General features: G+C 40.7%; 1 protein-coding gene across 1 annotated transcript in view; it reads right to left on the bottom strand.

Annotated features, from left to right (window-relative positions):
• LOC136864337 (uncharacterized protein KIAA2013 homolog) overlaps positions 1-18114 on the bottom strand; it is a 299319-nt gene that overhangs the window by 100238 nt on the left and 180967 nt on the right. Inside the window, exon 7 of the mRNA XM_068226239.1 lies at positions 9450-9718. Within this exon, the coding sequence (XP_068082340.1) occupies positions 9450-9718 (269 nt within the window). The remainder of the gene's footprint in view (positions 1-9449; positions 9719-18114) is intronic.

Raw genomic sequence — 18114 nt, 5'->3', positions numbered from 1 at the left:
ACAAACAAACAAACAAACAAACAAACAAATAAATAAATAAATAAATAAATAAATAAATAAATAAATAAATAAATAAATAAATAAATATGACAATTGTTAGATTCAGTTTCTAATGATTTTAAGATAAGAGGTATAGAACTGAACGAGGATACAGAGCTAGTAAAAATTACAGGATTGTGACAGCATATTGTCAATTCACAGAGGCTTGCAGACTTAACACTGAAAGGCACAACCTATCTACAATGAAAATGAATGTATGTCTTGGTAAACCAAGTGGTCTTTCAAATATGAGGTGAATGGGTCAGGTTGTAAGAAAAAGAAGACTGATCTATGCGGTAACTAGTCAGAATATACTGTCAAGTCATATTATTATGACCTTCAGCTAATATCAAGAGTAAGTACTATATGCATCACAGGCAGCAGCTGCAGTAGATGGGCTGAGAGTGATTCTAAAAAGATCCTGGTTGGTTGCCATAGGTTTGAGGAGCCACTGCTTGCAGTACACCCCCCAACTACTGAAGGGTGTGTGGCAGAGGATCCATAAAGCAAATAACGACAGAGGTGGTAACCTTGATGGTCAACTGGATTTGAGTCTGTTAATTAGGGGGTAGGGAAGTACTCAGATGTCTTGACCATGCTCTTCCAAGTACTATTGGACATTTCTAGCAGTGTGACATGATGCAAGACAATCAGCATATACGAGTGAACATAATTTTCAATGACTGATTCATAACCTATTCAGTCAAAAGTGCCTTCCATATGGACAAGTGGTTTCAGAGAATGGCACAAAAACATTGCCCAGACTACAATGATGCTACCACCAGCTTGTGTCGCTCCACCAGTGGCAGCAGGATGTTTGTTTTCTTCTGTTTTTCGCCTAGGATATTGATGTCTATCCACTCGACAAAGCAGAGAACAGGACTTGTATGAAAAGACCACACTCAATCAGCAGAGGTCCAATTCCAATACTGTCATGGAAACTGAAGCCTCTCCTGCTGATGAACCTACGTTAGTATAGGTGCATTGACTGCATGTTTGCTATGGAGCCCTACATGCAACAAGGTTTGCTGAACCGTCATTTTAGACACATGTCTGGTAGCCCTCTGAGTTATATTCATGGCCAGTCACTTCACTGTAGTGTCGGTTGGCTCTCATTCACCTCCACAGAAAACGTTCAGCTGTCGCATGAATTGCATGAGGTGCTCCGAGAATTCCATGTCAATTATTCCCAACAATGCCATTTGTCCACTTATGATACATTTTCCCTACAGCTGCACACAAATTGTTGACAAACTGCATTCTTTGAGAAATAATGCCCCCCCCCCCCTTCTCAATCCAAAGTCTATAATACTTTTTTTTTTTTGGCAACTCGGATAAATCGTGCCATCTACCCATGACAGCAACAACAAATATGTGCAGATAGTCTACCATATACATCTCACATTCCAACCACACAACCTCACAATACATGATCTATTTCTCAGGCTTTATGCTGCCAAAGTCAAACGTAGGAGATGGTCATAAGGCGACTTCACTCTGTACATCAAGTAATAAAAATTAACATCTGCATAGTTTGAGAAAATTAGTTTCCTGTACATCTGCCTTCACAGTATCAGTATCTCGAAATCAAAAGTACTATAGGGAAAGTCAACACATAGCCATATTTATAATGTTAATTGAAGTATTTGGTTTTCCAGAGATCTGACAAAGATATTAATAGAGCAGATTTGTTATCTTGTATACAGTCACTGCATTGTTTGAAAACCTTTAACTTGAAAGGCGATATTTGATTGTCTTTCTCAGTAAAGTGGAAAGTGTGAGCTATCAACTTTTGAATATGGAATAGGAGAAGTTGCATTTTCAACAAGTAATATTAGTCTTCTATAAAGTGTGAGAAAACACTTAAGACATGTAAACACGTTCAGTTTGTGATGTGTGTACTGAAGGAATCATGGTTCAGTAAGCTGCTGTAGACAAATCACAAGTTCAGAGGTAGTTTACAAAATTCTAAGTCAGGGATTCATCTTTCAGAATATATAGACTGTAATGGAAGCCCTTCAGCAGTAAGTAACAATTCTGATGATTAACATTGTGGCCAAAGAAAATTAGTAACTTTGGAGTGAGCAGAGATCCTGAAACTTTCCTAAGTACTGCCCATGAACATTAAGTAAATAACGACTTCGACAGGAATGGATGAAGAGATTTCAATACTGTCGTAAAACATTTAGACAGCTCCTTCAATGCCCAGTTATATATAGACAGTATTTAAAATCTGCTAGTATTCTGCCATGGGAAGTTAAGGACAAAAATGGAGTACACTTTGATGAGTAAATACTAATCTTAAAACATTTACTTCACTGCCACTCCAGAAGCTTGGAGCTTTCTGGACATCTCTCTGCACCAGAAATTAGCATAATTTTTAAGAGTATGGTCACGTTATCAGACTACAAGTCAGTGGCTGAAGAAATTCAGCGACAATGTGAAACTACTTAACACATGGGTGACGGGCCCCGAGAAATCTCGTAGTACGCTCGCCAGCGGTAGGTGACGGGCCCTGAGAAATCTCGGTTTTATTCACGACATTGTTTTCGGTCTTCCTGTGACATCTCTTGACCATATCTTGAACTATTTCGGACGTGCACATTGAGTAGAATAAATCGTAGATGTATATCTGCCACTTTTCTTTTATTCACGGCCTCTTTTATTCTTTGATTTAGTTTCGAAACGTCGACTTTCTTTCTGCCGGTTCAGTCAATGACAAGATGGAGCGCCTGCGGAATACGGTGTTAGCTGAGGACGATATTTTAGAAGAATTATATGGCGATGATCGTTCAAATGAAAATAGTCTAATGAATTAGTGGAAACTGAATGTGAGAGTGATAGCGGAAGTGATATTCAAGCCTCTACAGGCCGTAATTTACCTAGTGTACTTATTTATTCAAGTGATTCTGACAACGACAACGATGTAAACATTAATGATGTTTTAGGAACTGACGCTGAATATGGTTTTGTAAAGGCAGATCCACTATTACTAGGGGCATTGGAGAGTACCCACACCAACTTTAAAGATAAAATATTGACTGGTTTAATATTTATTAACGTCTTTATAATCAAGTGCACCCTAGTATGGTTAGTAGAAAAATGTCCGGTCCACAGGGTATGTGACAAGCTCAAGCATCCGGTCAGCAATGTGTTAATATATGGTATATCAGAATTTCCAAAGCAAAATATTTTGTAGTCTAGTATTTAAAACAACAAGAAATCACAAGAGCATTTCCAGTCTAGCATAGCAGTGCTCACTAGTTATTCGCAACGCTCTTGCTCAAGACTCTCAAGACTGGCGTTACAGATCACGGGACTCTTGCGATTCTCGAGACTGATTCTCCCGTGCTGTGATATGTGCAATGTTCCAGTAACTACGAGTGTGAGCTTGATAGGATATCAGCAGTTATTGCGTGAAATAATGTTCTCATATGGAAATGTGTGCTGATAAACTTTGTCAAAAGCCTGGAAAAGTACTGCATGTTCAACAAAGAATCCCTTAACACCAGTAACGAAAGTGTAAACAGAACGTCGGTATCACAAACTGTTCACGAATTATTTGAGATGGACACCTTAGCTGAATAACCCTGCATAATTTGTGAATAACTGTAGATAGGTTGTACACCTACCTGGATACTAGAGGTGAACGTAAGACGGGGCACGATGCGCCTTGCTGAGTATGTAACCACCATTACGCATGAGTGGAACGGGTAATCTAAAATGCCTGAGTTTGCTCCAATTCTTTTGACAGGGAAGTGATGGGCAATGCTCTCAAGACCGATCCTCCAGTACTGCGATCTGTGCGACGTTCCACTAACTACAAGCGTAAGCTTCGTAGTATACCATCCGCATTCTCATATGGAAACGTGTGTGCTTATAAATTTTGTCAAAAACTTAAAAAAGTACTGTATGTTCAACCATGAGCCCCTTACCATTAACAAAAATGATGATGATGATGATGCTTATTGTTTAAAGGGGCCTAACATCTAAGATCATCAGCCCCTAATGGTATGAAATGGACGACATGATATGATAATTAAATTTTAAAATGTATCTACTGACTAGAGATTAAAATAAATGCTGATGAAAAATGATTATGAGATCAAAACAATCAGTGGATCTAATTCGCAATGTCTTCTTTTCTAATAAAATTATAGAAAATACAGGTGACAATGGAATAAGGCATTGCCTGGAGGTATATATATATAATTCAAGTTAGAAGTTAAAATAACATTAAAATATGCAAAACACGAACTAAAATAGAGTCAATGGGATAAACAAGCAGTTAACAGAAATACACTAAGCCAAAGAACATCCTTACACACGATAAAAAAGACCACTTCCCCACATAAAATGGATGATGAGGTGTGGTGACTGCTCACCATCTAGCAGGATGAGGGAGATGGTACTCGGGAGTTTTAGGCTACGGCGTTGATCGACCAGGTCCACGCTTCTGCATATCCATCTAGGTGTCACAGCTCCAGTTTCCCCTCAAACTCCATGGTGGTCCTTCAGAAGGGAACTTCATGCTCGCCCTCCTTCTTGGAGCAGAACTTGCCATCTTTGGGACAGTGCATCAACTTGCAGAATATTGATGTATTCATCAAGACGCACACGAAATGCTGTCAGTTGCATTCATTAATTCATTTTCAACTTAACTTGACATTAAATACACACATCAAGAAACCACAATCTTTACAATTGCCTATCACTAAGACTGCTGTCTTGAAACAGTTGACTGCTGACTGCTACCTTAGCAGGTCGACATACACACAACATGAGCTCACGTAAACAACTCCAACTAATCAATAACTCAACTCCACCATCAAGACCGCTTCCTTATATACAGTATGTGTTGCCTGGCCAGGCTTCTAGAAGGATATGTCACAACATATGTTCTAGTAAATTCTAGAGAGCCGAATAGCATAGTTATAATGTAAAGAAGATTCTAAAACCATCTAGTGTCAAAGATACGTTATTCTGGATGTTACAGTGTGTTGCACAATGTTACTGTTGATTATACATCATATATACAGGTAATAATAAATGATATACTATTAATTACAGGTTCTTACATAACCTCATAAATAATACGCTCGTATCGTCTGTACATATAACATAACTATGCAAATAATAATAATAATAATAATAATAATAATAATAATAATAATAATAATAATAATAATAATAATAATAATAATAATAATAATAATAATAATAATAATAATTCAAGCTCAATATAGGCATTATTTACTCAAGGGTTAAAGAATATTGTTTTCAAATTATATCAGTTTATTACACTTGCGTCAATACTCATTATCTAAAGGGGTCCAATATCCAGGTCACCGGCCCCTCATAATGGTACTAATCACAGGTAATGTAGACTCATGGTATGTCACACAATGGCACTGCTCACAGGTCCCACAAATCCATGGTGTTTTGCACATAAGGATAATACTCACACAAACAACGCAGACCCATGGTGTTCCTCACATAGTGGGACTAATCACGGACGCCAGTATTCCTGTGGTGTTCCTCACTTAGTGGAACTAATCACAGGCCACGTATACTCATGGTGTTGTTCACATAGTTGTACTAATTACACACCACGTATACTCATGGTCTTGCTCACACAGTGGTACTAATCATAGGCAATGTAGACCCACAGTGTATCACGCATTATGGCAACGCCCACAGGCAACACAAACCCATGGTGTCTCTCCCATAATGCTACTATTACACTCGGGCAACACAAACCCATGTTTCTAGTCACAAAGTGGGCTAATCACAGGCGCCAGCCAAATCCGTGGTGTTTCTCACTTAGTGGCAATAATCACAGGCAACGCAGTCCCATGGTGTATCTCATAAAGAGGTCCTACTCGTAGGTAATGCAGACCCATTCTGAACACAGTGGAACCAACCTGTGGAATACACACGATGACCATTATCACAAACAACACCCAGACCCATAGTGTGTCTTGCATAATGGCACTGCTCCTATGTAACATAGACCCATGGATTTCCATACAAGGCAGTTATTATAAACAACGTAAACTTGAGGTTGCCGTAGCGAATATATGCTGACTTTTATAACGAAGAGGATCCACTTCAGTACCAAACATGTGCCGTTTTTAGAACTTCATATTGACACAAATTTTCTTTTAGACATGATTTTAAATTACTTTACAATAATTTTAGCATGTGTTGTATGACCCAACATCATATTTTATAACCACTATTCTGTAAAGTTAATATCATAAGAAATCACAGTTCAATTTTTACAAATTATAAATGTCATTGTCCTTTAAACAATGTTTGTTTTAAGATTAAATTAATATAGCTAATGATGCCCAATAAGAAGGGAAAAACATGTCCCCATAATATTCAGATTTTCTATGTCTAATTAACCACATAACGTGGTACTGATTGTATTGAATAGGTGGAACAATAAATGTACTCCTTTTGTAAACTAAGTGAGATCACAATTCAACATGCGAGATCTCCATGCCGATCGAACGTATGATGAGCATGTCTGGTTACATCGCACACAACTGTTACACGACACAACGCGGTCAGACAGTGACTAACTACTGCTCTCATTCGCAACACGAGAAAAAAGGGGATCAGGAAATGTCAGATAAAAAAGAGAGTTGATACGAGCGTGACTCAAACTTGCCACCTTCATAACTGAAGCGGAGAATGTTAAACACACGACCACCGTGCCACAGCCTCTCACTTGATGGTACCTGGCATGCTAAACCTCTCGTAATTTCTTTTGACATTTTCAAAATAGCGTTTTTTTAGAAAATTGTTGAGAGTTGCGCCCTACTACTTTGCCAGTGTGCTTTTGTGATGTAGTACTACCACCCTACAAAGTTTGAACAAAATCGGTGATACGGACATCGTGACCTCCCCTTGTTAGTTCCTTTCTGGCCTACAAGATTCAATTACAGTTGAAATCAAAGAGCAGAGCTGCCTGCTATCTTCAATGTTGGTATACAAAAGCACCTCCTGCTAGTCTGTGATACCCTGATTAAATCACTTACTCTCGCTATCTTGTGTCCTGATACAACCAATCATGTGTTGGTATTTTGATACTAAAAGCAACATCTCTCCTCCACAAGAGGCAGGAAAGAGAGACTGTCTGAAATGAATGGCTGGCACAGTAGCAGTATTGCAAAACACACAGCGTGCAAACCTATTCCCTACAGGAAATATTACTAGCATTCAATCTATCTCTATCAACAAACTTACTTAGCCAAGTAGGAAAGATAACCTGCACACTTCAATAAGGAGATATTTCTTTTAGAGCAAAGAAATTGTATGAACTTTTATATCTGTATCAACACAGTGCACTTCAGAATGAAATTTCCTGAGGAAAATATCAGTCCCACACGGCCTCATCTTCAACTGCTGCACGTGCAAGCACTAGTTAACAATGAAGACGTGGCAGAGTGTGATAAATGCTAATACTTTGCCTGCACATTCACAGACATTGGCTTCTGTAGAAATACAATCCACCGAACGATTGCCTGCACAGTTTGGTTCATGTAGTTGTCAGCTTGAAATCAGGAGATAGTGGGTTCGAACTCCACTGTTGGCAGACCTGAAGATTTTTTTGTGGTTACCCATTTTCACACCAGACAAATAAATGCTGGAGCTGTACCTTAATTAAGGACATGGTTGCTTCCTTCCCACTCCTAGCAATTTCCTATCGCATAGTCGCCACAAGACCTATCTGTGTCAGTGCGACATAAAGCAAATTGTAAAAATATACACTGACTGACAGAGCAAATGCAACACCAAGAAGGAGTGGTCAGAACTTTATGCCAATTGCAGGGTAGACTGACGTCACTGAGGTATGCTCATGATGTGAAATGCGCCGCTGTGCTGCGCACGTAGCGAACGATAAATGGGACACGGCGTTGGCGAATGGCCCACTTCGTACCGTGATTTCTCAGTCGATAGTCATTGTAGAACGTGTTGTCGTGTGCCACAGGACACGTGTATAGCTAAGAATGCCAGGCCGCCGTCAACGGAGGCATTTCCAGCAGACAGACGACTTCACGAGGGGTATGGTGATCGGGCTGAGAAGGGCAGGTTGGTCACTTCGTCAAATCGCAGCCGATACCCATAGGGATGTGTCCACGGTGCAGCGCCTGTGGCAAAGATGGTTGGCGCAGGGACATGTGGCACGTGCGAGGGGTCCAGGCGCAGCCCGAGTGACGTCAGCACGCGAGGATCGGCGCATCCGCCGCCAAGCGGTGGCAGCCCCGCACGCCACGTCAACCGCCATTCTTCAGCATGTGCAAGACACCCTGGCTGTTCCAATATCGACCAGAACAATTTCCCGTCGATTGGTTGAAGGAGGCCTGCACTCCCGGCGCCCGCTCAGAAGACTACCATTGACTCCACAGCATAGACGTGCACGCCTGGCATGGTGCCGGGCTAGAGCGACTTGGATGAGGGAATGGAGGAACGTCGTGTTCTCCGATGAGTCACGCTTCTGTTCTGTCAGTGACAGTCACCGCAGACGAGTGTGGCGTCGGCGTGGAGAAAGGTCAAATCCGGCAGTAACTGTGGAGCGCCCTACCGCTAGACAACGCGGCATCATGGTTTGGGGCGCTATTGCGTATGATTCCACATCACCTCTAGTGCGTATTCAAGGCACGTTAAATGCCCACCACTACGTGCAGCATGTGCTGCGGCCGGTGGCACTCCCGTACCTTCAGGGGCTGCCCAATGCTCTGTTTCAGCAGGATAATGCCCGCCTACACACTGCTCGCATCTCCCAACAGGCTCTACGAGGTGTACAGATGCTTCCGTGGCCAGCGTACTCTCCGGATCTCTCACCAATCGAACACGTGTGGGATCTCATTGGACGCCGTTTGCAAACTCTGCCCCAGCCTCGTACGGACGACCAACTGTGGCAAATGGTTGACAGAGAATGGAGAATCATCCCTCAGGACACCATCCGCACTCTTATTGACTCTGTACCTCGACGTGTTTCTGCGTGCATGGCCGCTCGCGGTGGTCCTACATCCTACTGAGTCGATGCCGTGCGCATTGTGTAACCTGCATATCGGTTTGAAATAAACATCAATTATTTGTCCGTACCGTCTCTGTTTTTTCCCCAACTTTCATCCCTTTCTAACCACTCCTCCTTGGTGTTGCATTTGCTCTGTCAGTCAGTGTATATACTCCAGTATTGATCTGGGTGCAAAAGTGAATATCTCTGTAGTACGAAACAGGCTACAGCAGGATGATGTAATGGGTTATGTTATCAATGTATTATGTTGAGATTTTCACATCCTTTATGTTAATGTTTAATTCCTGAAGCAATTAAATCTACCTTCAACTACACAAACTAACTTCATGTTTAACCTGTAACAACCAGAGATACTCACAATGTATGATGACCACCATAGCAGCCTTCTGCATAAACAAGACTTTTGCCAAGTTCAGTTCTTCGATCTTTGGAAGTATCTTCTTCGTAGTACGGTGATGTCACTTGAGATAAAACATAATACATGGTGGCATTGATCTTATCACCATTTATAGCATTTGCAGCTTTAGAGTAGCTGATGAATACACCAGTGCTCCACAGTTGTTGCCATACATTCACATGGTCTTCCTGCAAATGGCGTCTGCTCTTTAACAAAGCCTTTCTCATTTTCTGAAAAATAAAATAAACTCTCACAGAAAGGTGATTCTTTTAGAATCACATAGTCACAACGATGAGAAGTAATAGGTCCACTATACCAACAGCAATGAAAGTAACTGCTATACTGTAATGCTGATATTATAAGAAGATAGCAATTGATGTAAGTTATTCAAGGGTAATGAACACATTCCCAGAAAGATTTTTTGCCCCCCTGTTTTGTAAAATGATGATTATACTGGTTGTTTAAAGGCGCCTAACACCTAGGTCATTGGTCCCTAATGGTACGAAATGAGACAAAATACAATGACAATTTAAAAGTCCAAAACTCATCCACTGACCAGAATTCAAGACATGATAATGAAGAATGAATGGATGAATATGAATTTAAAATAATCAGCGGATCCAACTCGCAAGACTGAAAGTTAAAAATAATTCCAAAATTAATCCACTGACTAGACTTCAAAAAAAGAGACGAACAATGATTATGAACTTAATACAAGCAGTGGATTCGACCCACAATGCCCCACCTGCCAGAAACTATCTTAAAACAATAGTACATACTGACCAAGGGGTATCTTCCAAAGCGGAATCCTGAATCGATGATGCTTCCTGTCTAAAGGGGTCCACAATCCAGGTCAATGGCCCCTTATAATGGTACTTATCGCTAGGAAAGTAAGAATCATGGTATTTTTCATGTAGCGTAACTTACACTTACGGTGTTCCATACATTGTGGTACTACTTACAGGGTCTCAGATTACGGCGCCACTTATAGGCAACACAGACCCATGGTGTTCCTAACATAGTGGGTACTAATCACAGGCAACGCAGACCCATGGTGTCACTCATATAGTGGTACTAATCACGGCAATGCCCATACCTATGGTGTTTCTCACAATGGTACTAATCACAGACAACTTAAGTCCGTGGTGTTCTGCATATAGTGGTACTAATCATGAGTACTGTAAAACCCATACTGATTCACCCTCTGTTACCACTAATCACAAACCTATTGTGCACCTAACATAGTGGTATTACTCACAAGTAAAGACAACCCCTGGTGTTACTCGTGTGATGGTACAAATTACAAGTAGTCTCATGGTTCTAATTCAATCACCCCTTTTAGTCGCCTCTTACGACAGGCAACTGTTGTCGACACGGTAGCTTCTAGTGATGCAGGCCGGGCCAGAGGTGTTCTCTGTGGCAATTCCCCTTCAGCAATACTGTGTGTGTTTTTAAGTGCCGGATCAACCCTGAACTATTTCTGTCGATGTATTTTACTTCTTCTGAACAAACAACACAGCAGGCTGCCTATGTGGCATCTCTTCAAAATAACCTACATCCACGACTTACATTGCGATTCGGACATCGTCTTAAAGTTGTCCCATACGATTAGACACAATTACGCATTGCATCGTCATATACCGAAGTACCTAATTATGAGTAGAATACTCTAACACAGTAAGGAATTATTTCCTTTGACACCAAAATATTGGTAAACACAAGCACTGTTCATATGGATATTGAATGTGGGGTCCTATAATGTACATCTACACTAGCCGTCAGTTTCTGTACCTGGCCTTACTCATTCATGTACTTACCGCTGCATACAATGCCAGAATACGAATCTTTTATAATTATGTTATACTGCATCCAAACAGAGCTCAGTAGAAATGAAAGAAATCAACATCCTAGTTGCTTGTTGATACACATTTATGTAATGGAGAAGGCCCATGGTTGGCTATTTGCATACTCTACACAAACATCATTCAGTTCCATCTACCTTGATGTCTATGACACGCTGCTTGCCACACAATGCAGGGACAACGCTCTCAAGATCTCTAGAAATTTCTCGTAAGAAACAGTGTCTTGAGAAATCTCGAGACCCCATCTCAGTCTGCCCATTACCATAAATACCCTCAATATATGAAGAGACGTACAACCTTTATTTACAACCTCATTAATGTGATTACACCAAGAAGATATTTCCTTATAGCCTGTAGGGTTTTGTACTGTACCCTTATTTGGTTTTGTAAAATGTAGAGTTTCTAGGATATCAAGCCACGAATGTAACCATTTGAGCAGGTGTCTTGTCATATGAGAGGACGAGTGTGGATCCTCATTTCCCTTATTCATTTTTTATTTTTTGCGACTAAGATTTTCAATATTTAAATTTTCTTTTCTTGCATTTTTGGCTGTAGCTTTCCCTCCTTCTTAGTCACAAGGTAGTATGGATAATCCATTGCATCATCGGGTCTTATGCCCCACTAGGTTTAATTGTGATCATGTCATGGGATAGCTTGAGTGGGTTCAGCATCCCCTTCTCTTTGGGTTTGGCCCATTTTCCTGTTGAATATTTACATGAATTTTCTCTTGGCATAGTAGTATGAGCTTCTACTTCCGTTTTCCTTTGGATTCTTCTGAACTGAGTTTAGATTTCGTTGCTTCCCTGTGGAATAAAGGCAGCAAGCAACAAATTGTGTAGTTCAGATAAAGGCTCGTAAGCCTTAAATGTTTCTCTTTTCCCACTGGGAATAAGTCAAAAAGGTGCCTTAATTTTCATATTAGTCTCTTGACGTCTTGAAGGTTGGAAATTCGTTCTCCCTGTGGAGTATTAATTAAACAGCGTCTAATCTTGTAAACGTTCAAAGGTATTGAAAACAAAGCCTTGGTACAATTTGGAGCTCATTCTCCCCGGCAACTTTGAAGCTCAGTGAGCTGATTGTTATTGTTTTTCATATATTTAACGTATGCCTTAGCTGGCGAGATGTAGTGTTTACAGTGCACTGTCTTTTCTGGTATGGGCTAGAATAAATTTGTTACTTTCATTGATGTGCCTCAGTCTCATTCTTGGCTTTGACAATATGAAAGTGACTCAGGTATGAGCGATGCTAGTAATACCATTCCTTATGCAGCCAGTCCCTGTTATGAATGGTGTGAAAACTTCGCTCATAGGGTCGGTTGGTGCATGCATTTCAGTGGGCTTGACAGACTGATATGCAATAGCAACTTCTGGCTTTGTGAGGAGAGCAACGGGAAACAACCCCACTCCTCATTTCTCTAGTACACCTCTTCAGTGACGCCTAGGGTATTTATGACAGCTGTTGGCGGAGCTGTGGAGGATCAAATCAGCCTTCGGGCTGAATACTCAACATACTACAACACATACATATTCAACCTTTGTTATTTTGTTATTGATTTAAAGGAAAAAAAGAAAAGAGAAAGAAAAGAGAAAGAAAAGAAATGATTAGGAAATAGTCTCAAAATTTAAGTTTTTACTTGTGGTCATTCTTTGTCCAGCCCTTCGGCTCTGTCTCTTTTCCCCATATCCTACCCTTGTGGCAACAATCATTAGAAATGACTAAATGCACTTTAACTTTATGTTCATGTGTGCTTGTGTATACTTGTACACATGCAAGCAATTAAAAATGTATCAAAAGCGAACACCTGTTATTTTTATCATTTTCATCCAGAAGCATTATTTTGTTTTAATGTGTTCTTCATAAATCTGCATGAATTTTTTAATGTTAATTTACCTTCAAGCATCATTAACACTTTTTTACTTTATCAACATCAATTATGTAGAGCCCGGTTATATACACGGAAATAACACCAAAATACAACAGAAGAAGCGGTTAAAAAACACATCTTCAACTTACATGTAGCCAACATATTAGAATGTGAAGAACTCCAAACTAAAGGCACACTTAAACCCTTTAAAGTGGTGATCCCACTGCAAGACGTACCAAAAGTCAACATAGCGGAAGTGTGGCCAGAGGGAGTCATAGTACGACGCTACCATATTTTTCGCTCCCAAGGAGCAGGAGCCAGACTCGCAGCTTAATCTTTTTTTTTTTTTTTTTTTTTTTTTTTTTTTTTGCTAGGGGCTTTACGTCGCACCGACACAGATAGGTCTTATGGCGACGATGGGACAGGAAAGGGCTAGGAATGTGAAGGAAGCGGCTGTGGCCTTAATTAAGGTACAGCCCCAGCATTTGCCTGGTGAGAAAATGGGAAACCACGGAAACGCAGCTTAATCTGCTTAAGGACTGAAAAGCACTCCAGCGCTATCTCACAATGATCCTTTGCACACACAGGACATATTAGTCTTTGTAGAAACTCTAGCAACTATAGCCTTGGAAATAAACGGATTCTACTCACAACATATACCAGCGACGCAAGGACCAAGAGGACGGCCAAAACAAGGAATCTCCTGCTTCTTCAAACCAAAAATGGGAAAAGTGCTAAGCACACATCAGGATCACAACACACTTGTGATAAATTTCGAGAACCTTTCTATACAGCCATATACCTTGAACCATTAACGCCAATAGAAGACATAATAACAACCATTATGATTGCCTTAAGACATGCAACACCAGGACGAAACATTATTATAGCTGGAGATATGAACTATAGATTAGACGTTACAAATCACAGAACAAATGAACTCTTACATATGATGATAGAGGAAGGATTCATTCTGGTCAACCAGGCGGATGAATGAACATACTTCACACACTCAGGATGTAGTACCATTGACTTAATATTCTATAAAGGACCTAATATTACATTGAATAATTATATAGTATGTTATTCAGCAGATGAGACACCCCTAAAGAAGCATTGCCCGGTTGTGGCCAATTTTTCCATTCCAAATGCGATGAACAGAATGAAAACCACAGAAATCAAAGTCTCACAACAGCTAAGAAACTGCTTATTAAGCCAGAAGAAAGAAGAATGGAAATACTTTGATAATCACATAGAGAGAAATAATATTGATTTGGCTGCCATGACAATGGAAAAAATGATTCAGTCTGCTATGGTATACAATCAAAAGATAACAGCTCGCAAATGGTTTGACGCAGAATGTTGTGAGAAGACAGATTAACCTTCTTGCGCTACATACAGCCAAATCCAGCCATAGTTTAGAGGATATAAAATCCTACAGTCAAATCAGAAAATAATATAAAAATCTAATGAAGATTTTAAAAAAAGGGATTACATGGAAAAGGAAGCAACAAATATGGTGGAAGAAGACAGAAAGGACCCGTACGTGGTATTGAGGCCACGGAAATCTCAGAGCAATAGCAAAATAGACATAACAGTTTGGGAAGAAAATTTCAATAACATTATAATTGATAAAACTAACACCGCATATGAACCGATCAATGTGAAGACATGCCTAGCAGAAACTGAACCCTTCATGACAGAAGAGGTATATGAGACAATAACATCTCTAAAAGACAAGATGGCGCCAGGTCCCGACGGCATATATAATGGATATATCAAAGGCTCAGTTACCTTATTACTTCAAGCAGTCACAGGTACGTTAAACCTATGCTTAAAAGAGGGCAATATACCAGAAATATGGAGGATTTTGCCAATTAATATACTACTTAAGGGGAAAGACAATCAATTGGACCCAAACTCCTACAGGGGAATTGCCCTGGATAAATGCATATTGAAGATACTCACAAGCATTATCACAAAGCAAATTGCTAAGGAAGTAGAACACAGGATTCTGGAAGAACAATTCGCTTCCGAAAAGGCAGGAGCATACTCCACGCCATTAACAACTTAACTGATGACGAGGGTTGGGGCAAAAGTCATGGCAACTATTCTTTTTTCTTGAAGATACCACTCCAGTTGAAAAATGTGTCATATACAGACGAAAGGACAAGGTGTTAACTACATGTGTGGACAATGAATAGCACTGCATTGTAACACACTAATTTATTATGGTAGTATACAGGGCAATATGACCTTCCCGGTGCAAAAGAATGACAACACAGTACACATAAAGTTGACATGAGAAACCTGGGCCTAAAGCCCCTCAAAGTAGTCCCCTGCTACTGACACCACACGCTGCCAACGATGTGGGAGGCGCCGAATACCATCTGCCTCAGCATTTGCCGCACCATGTGTGAATCGGGTCACCTGTTGGCGCACTGCATTAGCAATGTCCTCTCGTGTTGCAAACCGTCTACCACGTAGTGGTTCCTTAATCTTTCGAATGAGATCAAAGTCACAGGGCGAAATGTTGGGAGAGTACGGTGGTGCTCCAATTCTTCCCATCCCCAACGTCGCAGTAGCTGCCCTACACACTCTGCTTTATGTGGTTTTGCATTGTCGTGCAAGATTATTGCAATGTCCACAAGATCTGGAAGTTTCTCCCGAACGCCACGTCGTACCTGTCGCCCCAGGAAGTTCCTGCAGTACTGTGCAGTCACTGTTCTGCCATGTGGAACAAAGTGGCAAACAATGATACCCCTGATGTCATAAGTGACGATCACCATCAATCTGACTGGGGAAGGATTCTGACGGACCTTCTGCCTCCTTGGTGATCCAGCATGTCGCCAGTCCGCGGACTGACGTTTCAGTTCTGGTTCGTATGCCTTGGCCCCAAAATTCATCGATGGCGATTATTCGTGACAAGAATTGATCGCCGTCCTGTTGCCAGCATGCAAGGTGGTCAGAGCATATTGCACAGTGCACCCAACTTTGAACTTCCATCAGTGCATGCAGTACCCACTGCGATGCATTTTTGCGCAGTTGCAGCTCATTACGCAATATCCTGTGGATGGTGTGTTTCTCAATGCCACTCGCCCTCTCTAAGTCCAGTAGCGTCCATCGTCTGTCTTCATCCAGGAGCTGCTCGATGACAGCACGTGCCACGTCGGTCCGCACACTGACAGGTCGTCCCGAACGTTGCTCATCACTGGTTGACACACGTCCTTGCTGAAACTTTCCTACCCACCATGCTACTGTATGGTATGGTAGGGCATTATTCCCAAAGGCTTCCACTAATTCACGGTGACATTCCATCTCTTTTCTCCCTCAGAGAACGGCTATATTGATGTAAGAGCGCTGCTCAACACGGGTTACCTCCATCTCGCACGACACTCACCAACTGACTGATTTCACAGCCCTCGCTGTGCTACTACCAGCTATCACAGAGCCATCTGTCGTTCTGCATACACACTGTGCCTGCAGAACTTCTACATGACACATATACGTTTGTGATCCGTTCACATATCTACAAGAAAAAAAAAATAGTTGCCATGACTTTTGCCCCAACCTTCGTGGAAGATATATTAAGGCACCCTCAAGGAAAATTCCACGTAATCTTTGTAGCTTATACCAAAGCTTTCAATACAGTAAACAGACGTATCATTCAGATCACAGATGGTGTAACCACATCGAAAACAATAACTCAGACCAATGGCATCCTAGAGGGAGACCCATTAAGCCCCCTACTCTTTAATGTCGCCACATATGATGTACAGATGATTAGACAAGAGACGGAAGATATAAAAATCTACATATATGCGGACGACATGGTCATTGGATCAAATTCCACCTACAACCTGCAAAGAGCCATAAACCAACTTGAGAAGTAGGCACAGGAAAATAAAATGGAAATTAATACAAAAAACCGCAATGGAGGCCGAGAAGCTGCGGAGGACAGGATATATCTAGGTCCGAAACCTCTTGTGACAGTTAACAGCTTTAAATACCTGGGAATGACTTTGCAAACCACTGCCAGATCTTTCAGAATACACGTGAAATCCCATACAGCATCTGCCACAAAAGCAATTTTTGACATCAAAGAATTATCCAGATTATCATTAACAACCTCTATGGCCTTATTCCACGTAAAAATAGTTCCCATCGCAACATACGGAATAGATATTATTTGGGATAAGTCTAAAGGATCTAATTACTTTGGAAGCAGTTACATCAAGATTCTTGAAAGCCGCTCTAGGTGTTTCAAAACACACAAAGTCAAGGCTAGTATACAAGCTCGCGAGAGAACCATTCTTTATAGAAGAACTGCATATGAGACTCCCATCTACCGACAGCACGAATAAACTGCTCCTCGAAAGACAAAAGAAATGAAGAGAAATTTGGCTGGACTTTTATACCACAGAAGCCATGGTAAATAGATCATGGGCCAACACAAACCAAGACCTCCGACACCTGGCAAGAACAAGCGTTTTCACGATCCCGGGAATAACTGTATATGTGAGTTGTGCGATCAACCTTGCAAACGTTACCACATGACCACTTGAAAAAACTAGTAATACCCCTGGTAGACGTTTGTGTTTAATTAAAATGTGTACAATCAAAATATGGGGTATAAAATGTATGGCCAAAACTTATGTAACTTATGTAATATATATACACAACTTGTGTGCATTTTTTAATAAAAGAAATTATGTAAACTTACTTAGTGAAATTGAGCTTTTAAAATACAAAGTGCCCACCTCTGAAACGCAAACTCATAGGTGTACGCATTTGATGTAAACAACCGTGCAGGTGCCTGTTTTTGAAGCAATTTCTCTTAGCTTCAGAAATGGGTTTTCAATAAAGAATACTTATGCAGAACTGGAAAAATTATATATTT

The sequence above is a fragment of the Anabrus simplex genome, chromosome 2, assembly GCF_040414725.1.
Source record: "Anabrus simplex isolate iqAnaSimp1 chromosome 2, ASM4041472v1, whole genome shotgun sequence".
Lineage (NCBI taxonomy): Eukaryota > Metazoa > Arthropoda > Insecta > Orthoptera > Tettigoniidae > Anabrus > Anabrus simplex.
The sequence above is the reverse complement of the archived record's forward strand: the minus strand, read 5'-3'. Positions and strand labels throughout refer to the sequence as shown.